This window comes from Diceros bicornis, chromosome 24 (assembly GCF_020826845.1).
Source record: "Diceros bicornis minor isolate mBicDic1 chromosome 24, mDicBic1.mat.cur, whole genome shotgun sequence".
NCBI classification, from domain to species: domain Eukaryota; kingdom Metazoa; phylum Chordata; class Mammalia; order Perissodactyla; family Rhinocerotidae; genus Diceros; species Diceros bicornis.
In genome coordinates this window covers 13783533-13801423 of record NC_080763.1, presented here as the reverse complement: position 1 = coordinate 13801423, position 17891 = coordinate 13783533, and the positions used below count along the sequence as shown (strand labels likewise).

At 55.6% G+C, this 17891-nt stretch overlaps 1 protein-coding gene across 2 annotated transcripts in view; it reads left to right on the top strand.

Annotated features, from left to right (window-relative positions):
• The window catches only part of SPTB (spectrin beta, erythrocytic), a 109024-nt gene extending 91342 nt beyond the window's left edge, over positions 1-17682 (top strand). Inside the window, exons 27-36 of one of the 2 annotated variants that reach the window (XM_058567109.1) lie at positions 1099-1343; positions 2480-2618; positions 3081-3165; positions 3966-4162; positions 4450-4499; positions 4979-5057; positions 14554-14846; positions 16835-17008; positions 17298-17340; positions 17484-17682. In XM_058567109.1, the coding sequence (XP_058423092.1) occupies positions 1099-1343; positions 2480-2618; positions 3081-3165; positions 3966-4162; positions 4450-4499; positions 4979-5057; positions 14554-14846; positions 16835-17008; positions 17298-17340; positions 17484-17651 (1473 nt within the window). In that variant the 3' untranslated portion in view covers positions 17652-17682. Of the gene's footprint in view, positions 1-1098; positions 1344-2479; positions 2619-3080; positions 3166-3965; positions 4163-4449; positions 4500-4978; positions 6928-14553; positions 14847-16834; positions 17009-17297; positions 17341-17483 lie in introns of those variants that run through there. The other variant, XM_058567108.1, reaches the window with a different exon arrangement.
• The last annotated feature ends 209 nt before the right edge of the window (positions 17683-17891 follow it).

Genomic DNA, 17891 nt, shown 5'->3' with positions numbered 1-17891 from the left:
CAGCCTCCCTCCTAGCGGGGTACTGATATTTTCTGCATTTTGGGAATGAGGAAAGCAAGGCATCAAGAAGATAAATAAGTTGCCCGGGGAATGTGTAGCTAAGCAGTGGAGCCAGATTCAGATCCTACAGTCTGGCTGTAGACACCATGCCCTCAGCCACCGGGCTGTTGAGCTTTTCCACATGGGAGCTGGGGGACCCCAAGATCTGCTTAGACCCCCATCCTCCCATCACTGGGGTGCCCCCAGAGGCACCTCCACAGGGTCTTAGGGTTCCGTAGAACTGAGTATGATAGAAAGGGTGAGGGTGGCCCCAGCTGCCAGGAGCTTGCCAGGCTTCCAGTGGAGCAGGGAGAGATGGGCTGGCTGTGCAGTCCTGCACCGACCCAGTGGGGCTGAGAGATGGAACCCCAAGGTAGGTTGGGCCCCTGGTTCAACCAGAAGGGGACCTCTGACGGATTTGGCCTTTGGCTGGAGGTGGGGCCTGGGGTGCCGCTCTTGTGCCTTGGGGGTACCAGAGACCCTGAGGCACGTATAGCCCCACTGAGGTCTCAGGAAGGAGGCTTCATCGCCATGGGGCCGCCCTCTAACAGGGGGTCTGGTACAGCCCCTTCGTTGGACAGGCAGCCTGCATGGTGGTTAAGGACAGGCACTCAGTGCAGGCTTCCAATCCCAACCGTGCCCCTCTACTGGTGTGAGTGACTGGCCAGTCACTGAGCCTCCTGTGCCTCAGTTTCCTCATCTCAAAAACAAGGGTAATAATAGTGCCTCCTTCAGGGAGTTGTTGTGAAGATGGAGAGAGCTGTTAAATAGAACATGTTTAGAACAGTGTGTGGTACGTAGTTACTCTGACTATCATATCCTGAGGAGATCAAAGAGCAGAGAGTCCCTCTTATTCCCAAATCCTCATCAAAGCCCCAGGGGTGCCTTGGGTTGGCAGAGGTACCAAAGCAAGGAGCCTTCTCCCCCAGCACCCACTGGGTGGGAGGCCGAAGACCCAGTGCCCTGGGGAAGGAGGCCAGGAGGAGGCAGTCTCCTCGCCCATCAGCGGCCCGAGACATGTCTGCCTGGGCAACAGCATCCGGTTTTGCCCGACCACAGGTACAGCAGTTCCAGGATGTGGCCGCCGAACTGCAGATGGCCTACGCTGGGGAGAATGCAGACACCATCCAGAAGAAGGAGCAGGAGGTGTCTGCCGCGTGGCAGGCGCTGCTCGATGCCTGTGCCGGGCGCCGCACGCAGCTGGTGGACACGGCGGACAAATTCCGCTTCTTCAGCATGGTCCGAGACCTCCTCTCCTGGATGGAGAGCATCATCCGGCAGATCGAGACCCAGGAGAGGCCCAGGTGAGGGGGGCGTCCTCAGGGCAGCTCCACTCCTCAGCCACTTTGTCCTTGAGGCTGGCAGACCAGGGTGCTGCACTGGGGCTCCACCCTGGAGAGACAGTCCTGGACTGTGGGTGCACAGGCATCCCCGGGGGGCAAGTGAGGCTGGGTCCAGGCAGAAATAGAGGGGCTCAGCTTCTGCTGGGAAGACTGACCATTTCAGAGTAAAGGGAGTCCTGAGCATGGCGAGAAAGACATCTGCCATTCAGATTCTGCAGTGAGGGCATTGACCACAGTTGTTGGTGAAAATAAGTGGTTCACATGTCCAGAGCTGGGCAGGTCTGAGACTGTTCCCTCTTCCCCAGTGCTGGGATGTGGGAGGCCGTTCCCCCACAACTCAGGAAGGAGCTCGTTGTCTGTGAGAGGTGGGGGCAGCCTTGGCAGGGACCACGGCTCTCTACGCACTTTGCATCATGTTAGCAATTATTGTTGGTCCGTCTCTGTCCCTCTGCCCCGAAGGTGCGTGTCCTGATAACCAAGCTTTATATTTAACATCTTTATGGAGCTATAATTCACAACCATACAATTCAGCCATTTAAAATGTACCGTTCAGTGGTTTTTCGTTTATTCACAGTTGTACAGCCATCACCACAATCTAAGTTTAGAAGATTTTCATCAGCCCAGAAAGAAACCCTGTCCCCCGTAGCCATCATCAGTCCCCACCGCGCCGCCTTCTAGCCCCTGGCAACCACTACTCTGCTTTCTGTCTCTCTAGATTTGCCCATTCTGGACTTTTCATTTGAATAGAATCATGTAATATGTGGCCTTTTGTGACGGCTTCTTTCGCTTGGCGTAATCTTTTCAGGGTTCGTCCGTGTTGTAGCATGGATCAGTACTTCCTTCCTTTTTACTGCCAAATAACATTTCCAGGCTTCTTTTGGGGTCCCTGCAGCCCCTGCCCGTGCCCTGGCCACTGACCAATGGAAGGAACTGGGGCATGAGTGTTCCTGCTGGGGTGGGGCTGGCAGAGGACACCCTGGCTGGCCAGAGAGAGGAGGGAGTGGGGTCAGACTCCAGGCAGGTGGGGGGCGTCAGGCAGGCCGGGGTGACCCCGAGTTTCCCCTTCCCCAAACTCCCTCCCCACCCGCCACCCCCAGGGATGTCTCCTCGGTGGAGCTGCTCATGAAGTATCACCAGGGCATCAAGGCGGAGATCGAAACCCGAAGCAAGAACTTCAGCGCCTGCCTGGAGCTCGGCGAGTCCCTGCTGCAGCGGCAGCACGAGGCCTCGGAGGAGGTGAGGGAGACGGCGGGACAGAGACGAGCCTTCTCCAGGTCCTTGCCCCCTCTGGCCTGGCCAGAGAGCTTCCTGGGAGAGAGCTCTGGTTCCTCCAAGGAGGCTCATCTGTCTTTCACTCGTGGAGCATCGGGCAATGTACAGGCCTGGGAATTAGAGCCCCACCAAACCCACCCAAGGAGCTGGCTGCTTAGTGGGGAGAGCAGGCTCGCAGCCTGCCTAACGCCCACATGTGTGTGTGCTTTGGAGCTGGCGAAACACACTTCCTAGGCGAGGCACACCTGGCCTCAGAGAGGTTAAGTAACTTGCCCAAGGCTGCAGAGCTGACAAGTGGCAGGGCCAGGGCTTGAAGTTAGGTCTGCGTGACCAAGCCCAGCATTCTTTGCAGGGCTCCCCTGCATACCACCTCAGAGGGGGGGGGAAGGCTGCCGAAGCCTGAGCTTTCCCCCTTCCTCCCCACAGGTCAGAGAGAAGCTGCAGCAGGTGGTGTCCAGGAGGAAGGAGATGGACGAAAAGTGGAAGACTCGCTGGGAGCAGCTCTGCATGTGTGAGTGTAGCCTGGGAGCCCGGGAACCAGTAGGGGCAGGGCCAGAACCCTGTGGGGGTGAGGGGGTTGATGTCACAACATGGTGGATTTTCACTGCTGCCTGGAGAAAAGCCCTCACAGCACCACTCATAGCAAAGCTCTGGGGCCCAGGGCTGCAGGGTCCACAGAGAAGACCTGCAGACACGCTGCTGGAAGCCTACCTCTAACCAGCCAGTGCACCTGCGCCCTGCCCGCCTTCTGCCCCCCTGCCCCCCCGCCTCGTGCAGGGCTGGTGTCCCCGTAGAGCTGCGGCCTGGGGTGGGGTCAGGTGCATCCCAGATGTTTGGTCTGAGGCATGTCGGGCACAGAAGGAGCTCGGTCCTCTGCAGCTGGGGGCTCAGGAGAGGTCCCTCAGGAGAAAATCCCACCATTCAGGTCAGAGCCCTGAGCCAAGAAGGCCTGGCCTGGCGCCATGGCCGCTTATGCACGATTATGTGAGACAGCTAAGGGCTGGAAGAGAGCCCTCCTCAAAGGGAGACATCTAAACTACATTTTGTTTTCAGAATAGAGTTTGTTCTAATTAACGTGTTTTTAAAATACAACTATCAATGAAGATGAGGCAGTGCCCAGTGTGGCGATGGAGTGGCCTCGGGCAGCAGGTCACCGCTGAGCAGGGTGTCCATACGGTTCAGAGACACCTGTGCAGGCCTCCTGCCTGACCGCCAGCTCCATGTCTGTCTGCTGAGTGGCCGCTATTAGCTCTGTGTGCTGACAGACCCCTGGGCCTTGTGGGTGGGTCTCTGGCTTGTTCTCCGTGGCAGTGCTGGAAGTGTGCCAGTTCTCGAGGGACGCCTCCGTGGCAGAAGCGTGGCTCATCGCCCAGGAACCCTACCTGGCCAGCCGGGACTTTGGACACACGGTGGACAGTGTGGAGAAGCTCATCAAGAGACATGAGGCTTTTGAGAAGTCCACGGCCAGCTGGGCGGAGCGCTTTGCTGCCCTGGAGAAGCCCACCACAGTGAGCTGGGGGGCTGGGGCGGAGGGCAGCCTCGCCTCGGGGGTATCTCAAGTCAGGAACTCTCAGCCAGTTATTAGGCACCTATGGACAGTGTAAAAGGCTTGCCCAGGGGGGAGAGAGGGAAGGAAATGGGAGAGGTAGAAAGTACTGACCTTTGAATGCAGGAGACAAAAGGGGATAATGCTCCAGGGTGTGTCGGGTACGGGGAGCCATCTTTAGAGAAAGCTTGTCTGAGAGCCGTCTCCCCTCGTGGGCGCTCTGACCCCCTTGGCCTTTTCCTCCTCTAGCTTGAGCTAAAAGAACGCCAGACCCCAGACAGACCTGTGGAGGAGACCAGGTGAGTGCGGGAGCACCAGGCCGTGGGGGGCACTCTGTTGAGGCGGGGCCGGGGGGGGGGGGTGGCGGGGAGGAGGAGGGTACCCTTACTCAGAAACAGGCCCCCTGACGTTAGAACAAATGCACGTGTGACTTCTCACTCCTGGGCCCCTAGTCAGAGAAATCCAGTGCCTGAGGGCAGAGAGGAGCTTTTGTTTCCCCCAAATCTGCTGCTGAGAATTGCCTCCCCCTCTGGGGGCCACCTGAACACGTGCCCTTGGGGCCCGTTCTGCATGGAACCAGGTCCATTTCTAAAGTACCTGCCTTAATTTCTCAGTTTAAGGCAGATTAAACAGCTCCCTGCTAAACTGCTGCCGGCTGCCAGGAGGCCGGGGTGGGAGACACGTGCTCTGGGCTGGGGGGTGGTGGGAGGAGCTAGGCCTTGGAGGTCGGCACTGCCTTGGGAGGTGCTTGTTTCTAAAGGCGCCGTGTCTTCTGTAGGCCTCAAGAAGAGGAAGGCGAAACAGCAGGGGAGGCTCCCCGAGGTCCCCATCACACCGCTACCGAGAGAACATCCCCGGTCAGTTTCATGTCCCATTTGTCTAGTTCCTGGGAGTCGCTGCTGCCAGAGCCCGGTCATCCCTACTAGGCTCAGCCAGGGTGGAAGGCAAGGACGGAACGTGCTGCCCCACCCCCCAGACTCCTCCTTCAGATCAGTCTTCCTTTTTTACTTAGGATTTCTTAATTCCTAGAATAATTCCTCTCGTCCCTTCAACCCAGAAGAAACTGACATTCCAGCCCACTGACATGACTCTCTTAGCTTGGTTTTGTCTGGTGTAATAAATTTTATTGTATAAAGACATCTCCCTCTTCATCAGGGGAAGCAGTTTATACAGGGCTGATTCATTTGTATACACTGTCCTGTTCCCCATCTTCCCTCTCACTCCATCCCAACACAGTCCCCCCTGCACACACTCACACATAGACCATCCCGTCTCACCTGCCCCAGCCTGGGGCGTGTAGGGCAGTGAAGCAGGGCCACCCCCTGTAGCAGATTCCTCCCTCCTGTGCAGAGCCCCCTCTGCTTTGCCCCTTCCTCACCTGATGCCTGTGGGGCAGTGAGTTTGGATATGGAGCTGGTTCTGAGGCAAGAACAGACTTGAAGGAGCCCTGCAGGAGTGAGGGAGAGCCCGGGGCTTCTGGGTCACAGGGCCAGACCCCACAACTTGTAGAAAAGGAGGGTGTGTTGGAGTCGTGGCTGAGGGGAGGGGAGGGAGAGACCCAAGACAGACCAGTTGCCAGAGGCCTGGGGCGTATGGCTTCATGTGGTCCCTTAGCTAAAAGGACCTAGGGGTCTGTGCAGGGGGCCTGGGAGGCTGTACCCCAGGTTTTGGGGAAATGCCCAGGGGAGATGCTGACTGAGAAGGCAGCAAGAATTCAGCATTTGCCTTGCATGGCTTCACCCTGCATGTACCCCACCTCTCCAGGGGCCCAGGTGAGCTTGCCTGAACTTTTGGGGGTTTAGGGAGATTGTTATTCTAGGTGGAAATTTCTGGTACACCAACCACTCCAGAAAAATGCACATATAATGAGTATTCCTGTGCAAAATCCCTGTCAGGTCCAGATTTCAGCCCTTCTCACACTTCTGAGAGTGAGACACACACTCACACTTAACACTTAACACTCGGAGCTCACTCTGCTGCCTCCAGCCTGGCCAGAGCCTCCCTTTCTGAGCTGCACCAGCCCTTTATGTCCAGCAGAGGGCATTGCTGGGCTCCCACTGGAGGGTCTCTCCCAGATGTTCCCTCTGAAGCTCTCGTCGTCACCTGTGGGGGTCTCTGGTGGACTTTGTCCCAGCCCCTTTTTCCCAGCAACAGTCCCCGCTGGAAGGAGACAGAACTCTGGAGGCTGGCACGGACTGCGGACACTGGGGCTGGAACCTTCCCTGCCTCCTGCCCCCACCTACGCTTCAGCTGTGCATCCCTATGTGTCTGCGTGCAGTGGTGTCCCGGGTCTGCGGGCTCCTTTGTGACCACCTGAGCAACTCCATCCATTGTTTGTGTCATTGTCATGTACGTCTGTCAAATGTAATTACATGTGCATCAGAGCCGCCTCCATCCAACACCTGAACGTCACTGGGTTTGGGGGAATAAAATTTGGTTGGACCTGAGTACCTCTCTGGAAGGAGAGAGTGAGCCCACATTTGAGACCCTTCCCAGGGAGCAAGCCACTCCCCCAGATGGGAAAACTGGCCTGTGCCCGGTACCAGGAAGAAACCAGATGGTGAATCAGATGACCACCAGGCCCGGGGCCTCACGGAAACAGATTTCCTGCTGCTGCTCCTTTCTAAGCCCTTTGTTGAGCCCACAAAACTCCGAGGGAGGGCGTGATACCCAGTTGGTCTCTGATATGAGGAGAAGAGAATGGATCCCACACAGGCTGGGAAACCTTTACAGCAACCGCAGGCCTCCCCCAGGAAGGGCCGGCTGTCTGCTGCCCCTCCTCCCTGGGGTAGGCCTGGATTACTGATGGTGGCTCTCCTGCTGTCCCACGTGTGTGGTCTGTGTCGGTGCCCTGTAGAATAGACCCATGCGGTGCTGCTTCATGTGAAATACATCACTAGTGCATGCCAGCTTCCTGCTTGGGGAACAGAGGGGAGTGGACCAGACGCCTGAACCCCTGTCTAGACTGCACACTGCTAGGGGCCACCCTGCAGGCCCCACCCCACCCTCCCTTCCCCCGTGTGTGCATGCTCACATGGGTACATGCAGGGAGAGGAGCACTGTTTCCTGCATCAGTCTTTTCCTCAAGCACATCATTGTGTAATTCATTGCCTTTCCACGTTAGAGCATGTTCTGGTAAAAACTAACCTGTTCATGCAGGTAAGTACGTAAGTGCGTGTGGGGCCAAGCAGAAGAAACGAAGTATTAGAAAAGGCAGATGTGGGAGTCAGGACGTTGGGTTCTAGTCCTTAATTCTGCCGGAACCTTCAGACAAACCACCTAATCCTCCTTGGTCTCCTTGCCTTCATACAACCCTCTCTGCAGGATTACAGAAAGTCCAGAACATTCCTGAATGCCGGCAGTGTGCCTGAATCGAGGGAGAGGCTGGGAGAGGTGGTTTTCCCCACTTTCCTCTCATCTTGTCCTGAGTCTTGAGCTCTAAGAAATCTGGCTCATTTGTCAGTTGCCAGCCGCTGTGAGGCTGGAGATGAGGAAGAAGAGGCAGAGGGCTGGGTGTTTGTCCTGTTTCGGGAAGAGGGGCGGGGCGGACCTCGGATCCTGCCAAGGTCTGTGCCCTGAAGACAGCCCCCTGGTACTGGTGGGGAGCCGGGCAGCAGGCGCAGCCATTCCCCTTCCTCTCGGGGCCTGGGGCATCCTCACCCCATCACCCTCCATCTTATGTGTCTCCCCTTATCCTGAGTGTGGCTCTGGCAAGGGCTTGGGGGTCCTGCTAAGTGTCCCCGTCTTCCAGGCTCTGGGTGCCTCAGAACCCGTCGTGTCACATTTTTGGTGAGATGATTGTTGAGGTTGGCTTCACAGAGAAGAAACGGTGTTGCAGAGGATCCGTCACCCACCTCTTCCAGGCCCCCAGCAAACAGCCTTGGGCAGTCTCCCCAGCACTGTGCCTGGTTCCCTGCTTCAGATGGGAAGCGGGGCCAGCTCTAGGAATTCTCCCAACAGGGCTGCTGTGACAACTGGAGTGACACCCCTGAAAGGGATTGGTGCTCCTAGGGGCTATGACAAGAGTCTGTCTTCAGGGTTCATGGTTTGGGGCAATTATGCCCTGTCTGCCTCCTAGCCTCAAGGCTAGATCCAGTTTGTGGTACAGGGGCAACCCTGGGGCACGAGGCCACTCCAGAAAGCAACTACCTGGGTGCTGTTCATCATCAGGTTGTCAGGGAAAACTCTTATCAAGCCAGCTCGCAGATGTCACTCTTCCCGTGACTTTCCAAGTCTGCCTGCAGCTGGCTTCCCCAGAGAGAGGACTGGGCAGCTTGTCAGGGATGAACACGGTGAGTCGAGACTCCTAGGTCCCTTGCCTCTCCCTTCCGTAGTCTCAGAGGATGCTGTGGCTGCAGGGAGGTAACCAGCACTGGTGAATGTGAGGGACGGTGCCCCAGGGGCTGAGTGGCACTGGGCTTGCAGACAGCTGCTGTCGCCTTCTTGGCAACCTGGGTAACTCCCCCCAGCTGCAGCCTCCCTGGCAGACCCGGGGCTTTAATCAGTGGCCAGCGGCAGGGCTCTGACGTCCTCGGATGGAAGGGAGTGGGTGTGGAGGCCGCAGCTGTGTTTCTTCTTGCCTGAGCAAGCTTCCCCAGTCCTTTCTCCCCTCCCCTGTGAGGATGGAGCTGAGCTGCTGTCTCAGGCATTTTGCAGTAAATGCAAATCATGTATTTGTTCCTAACGAGCAGACCTGACCTGGAAAGAACGTCAGTTTTCCCCTAAACCTGGGCGTGTCCCTGTCTCCCCAGGATGCCTGAGTCAGCGTGGCAGGGGTGTGTCTGCCTGCAGTCTGGCCCCTGTGCCCTGGTACTCCAGGCTCCCCAGAGAAACCCGCTCTAGGCTCTTTCTGGACATCTGTCCGCTGCTGGGTGTGCCCAGCTCTCTTTGCTCTGGTCAGATGTGGTCTTCCTGGCCCCACCGCTCCAAAGGCTCCTCCTAAGTTCTTTCTTCCAAGCTGTGTTTCAGAGCATCCCAGATACTGATGGAGTCAGGATGGGACTCAGTTGACACTGGAGGCATCGCAGAAGTGGGATTTGAAGCTGTTGACTTGACCACTGGGTGGTGGATCTGGATGGGGGAGTCATGTTCTCTAACTCTTCTTAGTCCTTCTAATGATGAGTGGCTGGCTCAGGGTCAGCAAGGGATCAAGCAGCCACCAACTCCTGCAGGGCAGGGGCCTGAAGAGCCCACACCGGCGATGGGAGTGGTGAGGATGGCTCCAGAGGAAGCCTGGCTCTCCTCTTCCCTGTGATGGCAGTGGACCGGGTCTGCCACTCCCCCTCACTCACCTTACCTGGTGGCTTTCTGCTCTGTGTCCCCTCCCGTTGTCTTCCCTGGCTTCCCAGTTGTCGTCTCAGACAGACGGCCCCTGGGGCCCGGTGTTGAGTCACTCTGCCCCCGCATGCCACTTCTTGTGAGAGCACCTCACCATCCTCGGGGACCCCTCACGGCCTGCTCCAGCCGCAGCTCCTCCCGTGCTCTTTCCCCTGTTCAGCAACAACTTCTCCCTTCTCTCCTTAGGCATTTGTTTCTGCCCAGTCTAAGTTGCCATCTCTTCATCTCTTTGGCTGCTCTCAACTCAACAAACCATCTCCTTTTCTTCTCTTGCAAACACTTGTCTTTTGAACAGCCTTCCCAACCTGTCTGCTGACAGCCTCTCTCACCTACCTCTCACCCAGAGGACCAGAGCCCAGACATCGGATGCTGGGGAAGGGTAAAAGTCCTCGGCTGCAGAAGTGGCCATTTACCCCACCCCAGTCTCGCAGCGCTATTTGATTGCCTAAGGCGTCCTGCAGTAGGTCTTATCTGGCCCCAAGCCCCAATTCCAGCCCCTTCCCGTGTGTCTCTGACGTGATCATGCTGCCTCAGCTAGTCAGCCATGTGTCTTACATAAGTTGGGCTTGTCTCATTTAGACCGTGAGCCCCATCAGGTGGGTACCTTCCTCTGGAGCAAAGTACCTGCCCCACTTGCAGCAGGATTTAGTAGCAAGAGCACAGAGTTTGGGACCAGACAGATCTGCATTCTCAACCTTCCACTCACTAGATGTGTGACTGTGGGCAAGTTACTCATTCTCCTGACCCCCGGGTTCCCTCATCTGTAAAATAGGGGTAGTGATGATACCCGCCTTACTTGCAGAGGGGGCATGAGGACTGGAAGAGAAGATGGAGTTAGGCCATCTGGCACCTACCAGGTGGTTATTTGGTCCTTCATTTTTCCCTTCATTTTTTCACCATCCCTCACTGAAGTGCTTCATCTCTTAAACATCCTCATATGCATTCTAACATCCATTGCCAAAGCCTCCCAAACCAGCCTTCCTGGAGTGCCCCTCCCTTGAGACCCCCCCCACCCCCCGCAACACAATCTGGGCTCAGGCCTTGCCGTGTTATAGGTGGGCAAGACCACTGTATGGCTAAGGTAGAACAGTCTCTTTCTGGGGTGCATCCTCATGCCTTGGTTCTCACCGCCATTTCCTTTAGAGAGAAGCCCCTCACTTGTGTTTTCTTGCTTGTTGATGTATCTGGGTTCACTCAACATCTTCTAAAATCTCCAAAAACCCTGTGGTCACACACCAGGTTATTTTTCTGGTGGGAGCTGGAGAGTTAGCCTGTGTTTCTTCCCCTACGCCACCTGCTGGCAAGGCCTGGAAGTACACCTTCAATTTCTTTAGTCCAGAGAAGAAATGTATGGGTCCTGCCCGCCTTCCCTCCCCTTCTTGAACCTCTTTTGTGGTTCAACCCCTCTGCCTGCTTCCCCCACCGCTGCCTGCTTCCCCTGCCCGAGCTAGCTTCCTAGCAAGGCAGGACCCTAAAAAGTCAAGCTTACAAGACAGCAAAGACTCGGAGGTGGCCATCCCCCAACCTTCAGGAGCTGGGGCCTCTCCCTGTTTGACTACAATCCTGTGAGGTCCTAAAAGGCTCTCCTGTCTGTGCCCTTTCCTCCCCTGATGTCCCCCAACTAGCAGCCAGTACTGTGTCCCTTGCCCTCCTCTGACGTCATGATCCCAGCAGCCAGCACACACGCCCTCCTCTCAGACGCCCCACCCACCCACCTGTTCCCCAAGCCAGAGAACCTGGCTCCACGCTGCAGGCAACACCTCCCCTTACTCCAGCCCCCAAACCTGGGCCATTCTCCCTCATCTGTCACTGCCATTTATGGTCTAGATTCCCCAGCCACCCTAGCCTGACACCCAGAATTTCCTCCAAGTAGCTTCATCGTCTCCTTCAGAGTGTCCCCAGCTTCTCTGGGTGATGGCTCTAGGCTGGGTACACCCCAGCAGTGTAGGTGTAATCTGTGCATCCTCCTAATGACCTGAGCGCTGAAGCAGCCGGCCTCCTACCTTGCAGCATGGAGGATAGAAGGGAATCTTAGATCATCTCATCTATCTAGGGCCTCTGGGCAGAACCTGCCTGTCCCCACGGCAACACGAGTAGCCAGCTCTGGGCCCTGGCTCCTCAGGCAGCACCCCCTCCTGGCGCTCTGTCCACAGATCCCTCCACCCCTTGGCCACAGCAGAATCTCTGTATCAGAGCGTGGCATGGTTCCAGGTCAGGAGAACTGTCACCTCGTCCCCTCCCTCCTCCAGCTCTTCCTTGGAAGACAGCACAAAGCATATTTACCGCTGGGGCCTGGGAAAGGAGGCCCTCCTGCCCAAAGCATGCCCCATCTTTCTCATCTGTGTCCCGTCCCCCAGGCCAGGGAGAAAGAGAGGTCCTGCCAACCCTGGGCCTGGGGGGAGCGGTCAGCAGCCGCACCAAACACCTGCACTCTCACCCCCATTCTTGGCTCCTCCTCAGGCCTCAGCCTTCAGGGTGGAGGGGACGGGGCATTTTACATTGTCCCCTCGTGAACAGTCAAGAGCACAGAAGAAATCTTTGCATACATTGGAAACCCCCCATTTTCCAAAGCCAACCCATGATGCAGCCATATAACTTTTGATCACACTGGCCATGGCCTCTGAATGTCCCTGCCAGGGAATGTGGGCCAGGCACCCATTGGGAGGAAGCAGACAAAAGAGAAGATTAAGTCAGGAGGCAGTCCTGGCAAAACCCACCTTTATTTTCAGAGGGCAGTTCTTGAAAGGAAGGAAAATGGAAATGAAAGTATAGGAAGAAAATGTGGGCACACAGGTCTCTAGTAAAACCAGTCCCGGGAGAGTAGAGGCTGCGGGGAGGGGTGAACATGGCTGTGAGGGTCTGCTGGGCTTCCCTTCCGCCGTCTACCACCGCACCTTCCCTGAGACCCTGGGCAGGGGCGGGAGGGCTCTGGCCCATCACCAGGAGGAGCAGTGCAGCCCTGGAGAGGTGGGGGGTGAAAAGAGGCTTCACTTTCTGCATTAATCAACCACCTCCCCGACCTTTATACCGAAGTCAGAGGGTTGGCCTGATTGGGTCCACAGGCTCCCTGCCCCATCCCTGCCACACCTGCCCTTCCTCCCTCCTAGAGAATGATCCGAGCAGGGCATTAGGACCTCCAGGTCCTTGTGGCCAATCCTGGCTCATTGCAGACACTCAAAGATATAAATACTGCAAGATGCATAAAGATGAGTGTGGCCTGGCCACAACTCTCAAGGGGCTTTAGGCAGGAAAAGATGAGAGCCCTAAAGATGTGATTAAAAACTCAGACCTGTCCAATTCTGGAATTCATGTTCTTAATTGCCTCCTATATCCATTGGCTGTGTGACCTTGGGTAAGTCACTTAACCTCGCTGAGCATCAGTTTTCTCATAGATTGAAGGTGTTAGACTAGGGTAGTGGTTTTCAACTTTACCAGCCACATTAGCCTTTCTTTAAATGAGATCTTACTGCAACCTCAACTTATAACCCTTTTATTGAACAGTCCTAATTTGATGGGCTACAAACATTTCTTCCAACCCCTGTCTCCATTGAGCCTCCCCTTCCCATTCCTTAATGCCATCTCAGGCAGACTGAAAGTCTACCCAGTCTGTTTCAGTTTAAAGCTTCAATCTGATGTCCAATATGGAACCCGCATCCTCCATTTCTCTACTGCAGGTTTTGACCCATGGTCTGAAGGACCCACAATGGGCAGCACATTCTGTTCTTTTCTGGCTCCTCCCTGGCATTCTTCTGGAACTCCATATTCAGTTGTTGGGGCAAGGAGTAGGGAGTAGAAAAAGGGGCAGAGTCTCCTTACTGGCTGGGGTGGCTCTGGTCCTCCTTAGCTGTCGATGCCCTTGGTCCTTCAGGCATCCAGACACGACCTGCTTGGGGGCATACAGGACGCTTCCTATCTGGTGCTGTAAGGTCTCCAGCAGTCAGGCCTTTGGGGCAGGGCTCTGGCCAGATGGCTATACACCTAACGCATTCTTGCCCCACCCGGGCAGTGGGAGGCTGGCTGCCCCTGCTGCCCCAGTCTGTCCTGTCCTCTCTTGCTTGCTGCATTAGGTACAAGGGCAGATCAGCAAGGCGTCTATATAAGGAGGTGCCCAGCTGGGGAACGGGATGTCCACTTCCCCTTCTCGTGGGCTCCTGACACATGGTGCATGGCCCCACTGGAAGCCCCTCACTTGGCTTGGGTAGGGACCAGGGGCACCCTGCCCTCCACAGCAAGGTGCCAGGAGGTAAAAGCCACAGCCTTTCCCCGGGACAATGACTCCGTATGTGTTGATTCTCCACCCCTGCTGCACATCAGAGGGCATGAAAAGCTTATGAAGAAATACCACTGTGCTGACCCCACTCCAGGCCAGTTAACGCAGCATCTTGAGGGTGGGTCCTGGGCATATTTTGTTAAAGCTCCTGAGGTGATTGTAAGGCAGCCAGGGTTAGTCCTGCCCCGTGGCCTGGGAGGGTCTGGGTCTCCCTTTATGAGGTGGTGGGGGAGACTTAGGGCCTGGTGTCTTAGCTTGAACAGTCTCAGCTTGAACAGGGGCTTTAGACGCTGTTTGAAGGTGACAGAAGAGTTCCCACTCAACACCCTAGTACAAGTGTTTTCTCAACTGTCATAGCAACAGAACCTTTCTTCATGTGAAACCTTGCCAGAGCCCACGCATAATACAGTCAGAGTTGGAGTACCTGGCTGAAGCAGCGCCAGGGGCCTGGAGCCAGGTGGGGTTCTGCCAGAGCTCTGCCGGCAGCTTTGGAAACCCCCCTGGAGGAGAGCTCACTCAGGCCCCTTTAGCTCACCCTAAGAACCTTCTGTTGCTCTGTTAGACCAGGTAGGGGGGAGGTGGGACTGGAGCAGAGGTGTGGGCAGAGTCTCGGAAGCAGGCCAGGTGGGCACCACAGCAGGTTGAGGAAGAGCCAGAAGGCGCACAGGAGAAAGGAGCCAGGCTTAGGTGGGGACCTGCGGACTGCCCAGTTTTGCCAAGTAGAATCTCTGGGTCAGAACCCTCAGCAAGCTGTGCTCCTCCCATATGCCCCTGAGCAGGCAGAAGAAGAGAGGCAGGGGCCTCAGGACCTGCAGCCGCCACCCCCGCCAGGGCAGCAGGAGAAAGGACACGAGAAATCCAGCGGGGATGAGAGGCCCACCACCGAGCCCCGCTTTAAGGTCCTGGACACGCCTCTGAGTGAGGGTGACGAGCCCACAACGCTGCCGGCCCAGCGGGACCACGGGCACAGCGTGCAGATGGAGGGCTACCTGGGCCGCAAGCATGACTTGGAGGGGCCCAACAAGAAGGCATCCAACAGGTGTGTGGGGGAGGGGCCCCAGGTGGGCGGGGTGGGCGGTCCCAGGGGCTTCTCCACCAACAGAGCCTCAGCAACATGGCTGTGTGGGGAAGGGGTGCCCTCTGCTTCTGGTCTGGGCCAGCCCCGGGCTACCTGGCATGATGGGAAAAGGCTAGCTTCCGTTCTGGTCCTGAGTTCAAATCTCATGACCTGTACAAGTGACTCAGCCTAAGTTAGTTTCCCCGTTTGTAAAATGGGGATGATGAGAACAGCCCCTTCGGTAGATAGCACGCCTGGTGCAGAGCAGGAACCCAGTGAATGCTAGCTGTGGTTATCCCAGGGCTGGGTAATAGGTAGGTAGGTCTTGGCCCTAACAACATATCCTTGATCAACTCCCACTTTTTAACCAATCTGGGCCTCACTTTCCCCAGCTGTAAAGTAGGAGAGGAGGAAGAGTGGGGTTAGCGTAGATGCCTTCCAGAGGTCCCTCCTAGTGCGGTCACGCAGTGACTCTGTGACCCTGAGGAATTCATTCAGAGGCTGTGTCCATTCCCGACCCTGAGGCACTCATATTCTGGGATTCAGTCTATCCAGGGATGCCTCAGGTGGCAGTCCAGGGTTCCAGGGAAACAGGGCAGCCATATTCCCAGGCCAACTGGCAGCACACAGAGCCTGTCCTGGGGGACACGCCAAAGCGATCTGAAATTCCAAAAATGAATTCAGGGGCCCAACAGCCTGAAGGGGTTTACTGCTTAGATGGAGAGTCTACCAGGAAAAGGAAACTAGCATTTACTGAACACTTGCTCTAGGCCTGGCATTATTAGGACTGATGCAGTCTGCACAGTCACCCTGTGATATAGAGGTTCCATATTCCGGACGAGGAAACAGAGTCCCAGGGAGGTTATGTCATTCATCCAAGGCAGGATTTTAACTCCAAGACCCTGCTCCTTCTTAGCAACTGCTTTACTTGGGCTCAAAGAAGGTGGTGAGGGCTGGAGGAAGGATCCCAAGCTGGGCTTCGTAAAAGGGCTCTGCAGCTGGCTTTGTAGGGTCAAGTTCTCTGGTTGACCTTCCAGTCCTCCTTGCTGTGTGCCCCACTAGATCTCCACCTTCCTGCCGTCCAAAGGGAGGGAGGGGGAAGGGAGAAAGAGGAGGAGGAGGAAAAAGAAAAGTTGAATGTTCCTCAGTGTTCATTACTGTGAAAGTGCAACATGTTTCCCGTTTGTCAGTGGAGTCAGGTCAGCCCACATAGCTTACGAGCTTCTTGTTCTCACCAAACTTACCAGCTGAGATGAGCCTTGATTTGCACAAATGTGTTTCTTTAAAAAGTGCTAGTACAGTACATTGGGCATATACCAGCAACAAAACAAAACAAAACCCTGCTCAACTCACTTCACAGTTCTGTAGTGAGAATCTAAGATGCTAATGATGTGGAAATACTTTGAAAAGTTAAGTTTACATTGTTGGTCTTAGACTTGATAATTCTGCTTCTAGAAATGCATCTCAAGGTAAGATCAGAATTATAAGCAAAGATTTATGCACAAGAATGTTTATCACATTGCTATTTAAATTGTGGATGAATTTTCCAGTATTATAAGGTCCACCAATAAAGGGAGTATTTATATGTATGATAGATACCATATAGCTATTCAAAATTATTTTCAAGAAATATTTGAGGATATGGGGAAATACTCATCATATAGTGTTAAGCTTAAAAGCAGGACATAAAATTGAATATACAGTATAATCCAATTTTAGCTATATATGTGAATATAAAAAAGTGTATGTTGAATAGAAAAGAAACTAGAAAGAAATACATAGTGTTAATAATAGTTAACTTTTAGTAGTAAAATTATATGCAGATCATTTTAATTTCCAATTTTTTTACAGTAAAATGTGCATTTATCAGGGCACAAATGGTGTAATGGAAAAAATGGTAAAGCTATAGGAATTGATTATAGAGATGCTGATCAGGACTGTGGGTGACCTGCCTGTCTGCATCTTCGCAGGTCCTGGAACAACCTGTACTGTGTGCTCAGAAACAGCGAACTGACTTTCTACAAGGATGCCAAGAACCTGGCCCTGGGGGTGCCCTACCATGGGGAGGAGCCCTTGGCCCTGAGACATGCCATCTGTGAGATTGCTGCCAACTACAAGAAGAAGAAGCACGTCTTCAAGCTGAGGTGAGGCCCCTCCTGTCCACTGCCCCTTCCCTGGTGGCTTGATTTGGCATTAGTGGCCAGGCAGAGGCCCATTATATGGGACCAGCTCCAGGCCTGGGTTTCCCCTCAGGGATTTTTCAAATCAAAGAGGCTGATGGTCTAGATTTTTACCTCTCTCAGAAGGTGCTGTGCTGCCTGAGAGGGTTCTGGTCTGAGGAGGCTCAGGGGTTTGTGGGATCAGAGCCAGCCCTGTGTCCAGGCAGAGGGCTCCAGAGGTGGCCACATGACAGGAAACTCTTTGTCCCGCTAGGCTGAGCAATGGCAGCGAGTGGCTCTTCCATGGCAAAGATGAGGTAAGTGCAGGAGGCCGAGCCCAGACCCCGCCAACAAAGGGGCAGGTGGAGGAGACCCAAGCCACTTGATCTCAAGGCTCCTTCAGAACGGGCAGCCCTAGGGCCCCCCATCCTTTGCGGGCCCCTGACCTCCCTCCCTGCAGGAGGAGATGCTGTCCTGGCTGCAGGGAGTGAGCACCGCCATCAACGAGTCGCAGAGCATCCGCGTCAAGGCACAGAGCCTGCCCCTGCCCTCCATCACCGGCCCCGACGCCAGCCTTGGCAAGAAAGACAAGGAGAAGAGATTCAGCTTCTTCCCGAAAAAGAAATAGCCTCGTCTCGGCGCCCGCGGGTGGGGCCGGGCGGCGGCGCGCGGTGCACGGGGACGTGCAGGGACGAGCCTCCCTGGGCCGCCCCGACGGGCCGGGGCTCCCGCGGCCTGACGCTCGGCCGCAGCCCAGTCCCCGCCCGCTGCCTGCCGCCTGCCTGCTCCGGCCGCCGGCCCCGCTGGGCTGCGATGGCTGCCTTCGCCCGCCGGCCCGACGCTGCCTCGCGCCCTCCGCCCCCCAGAG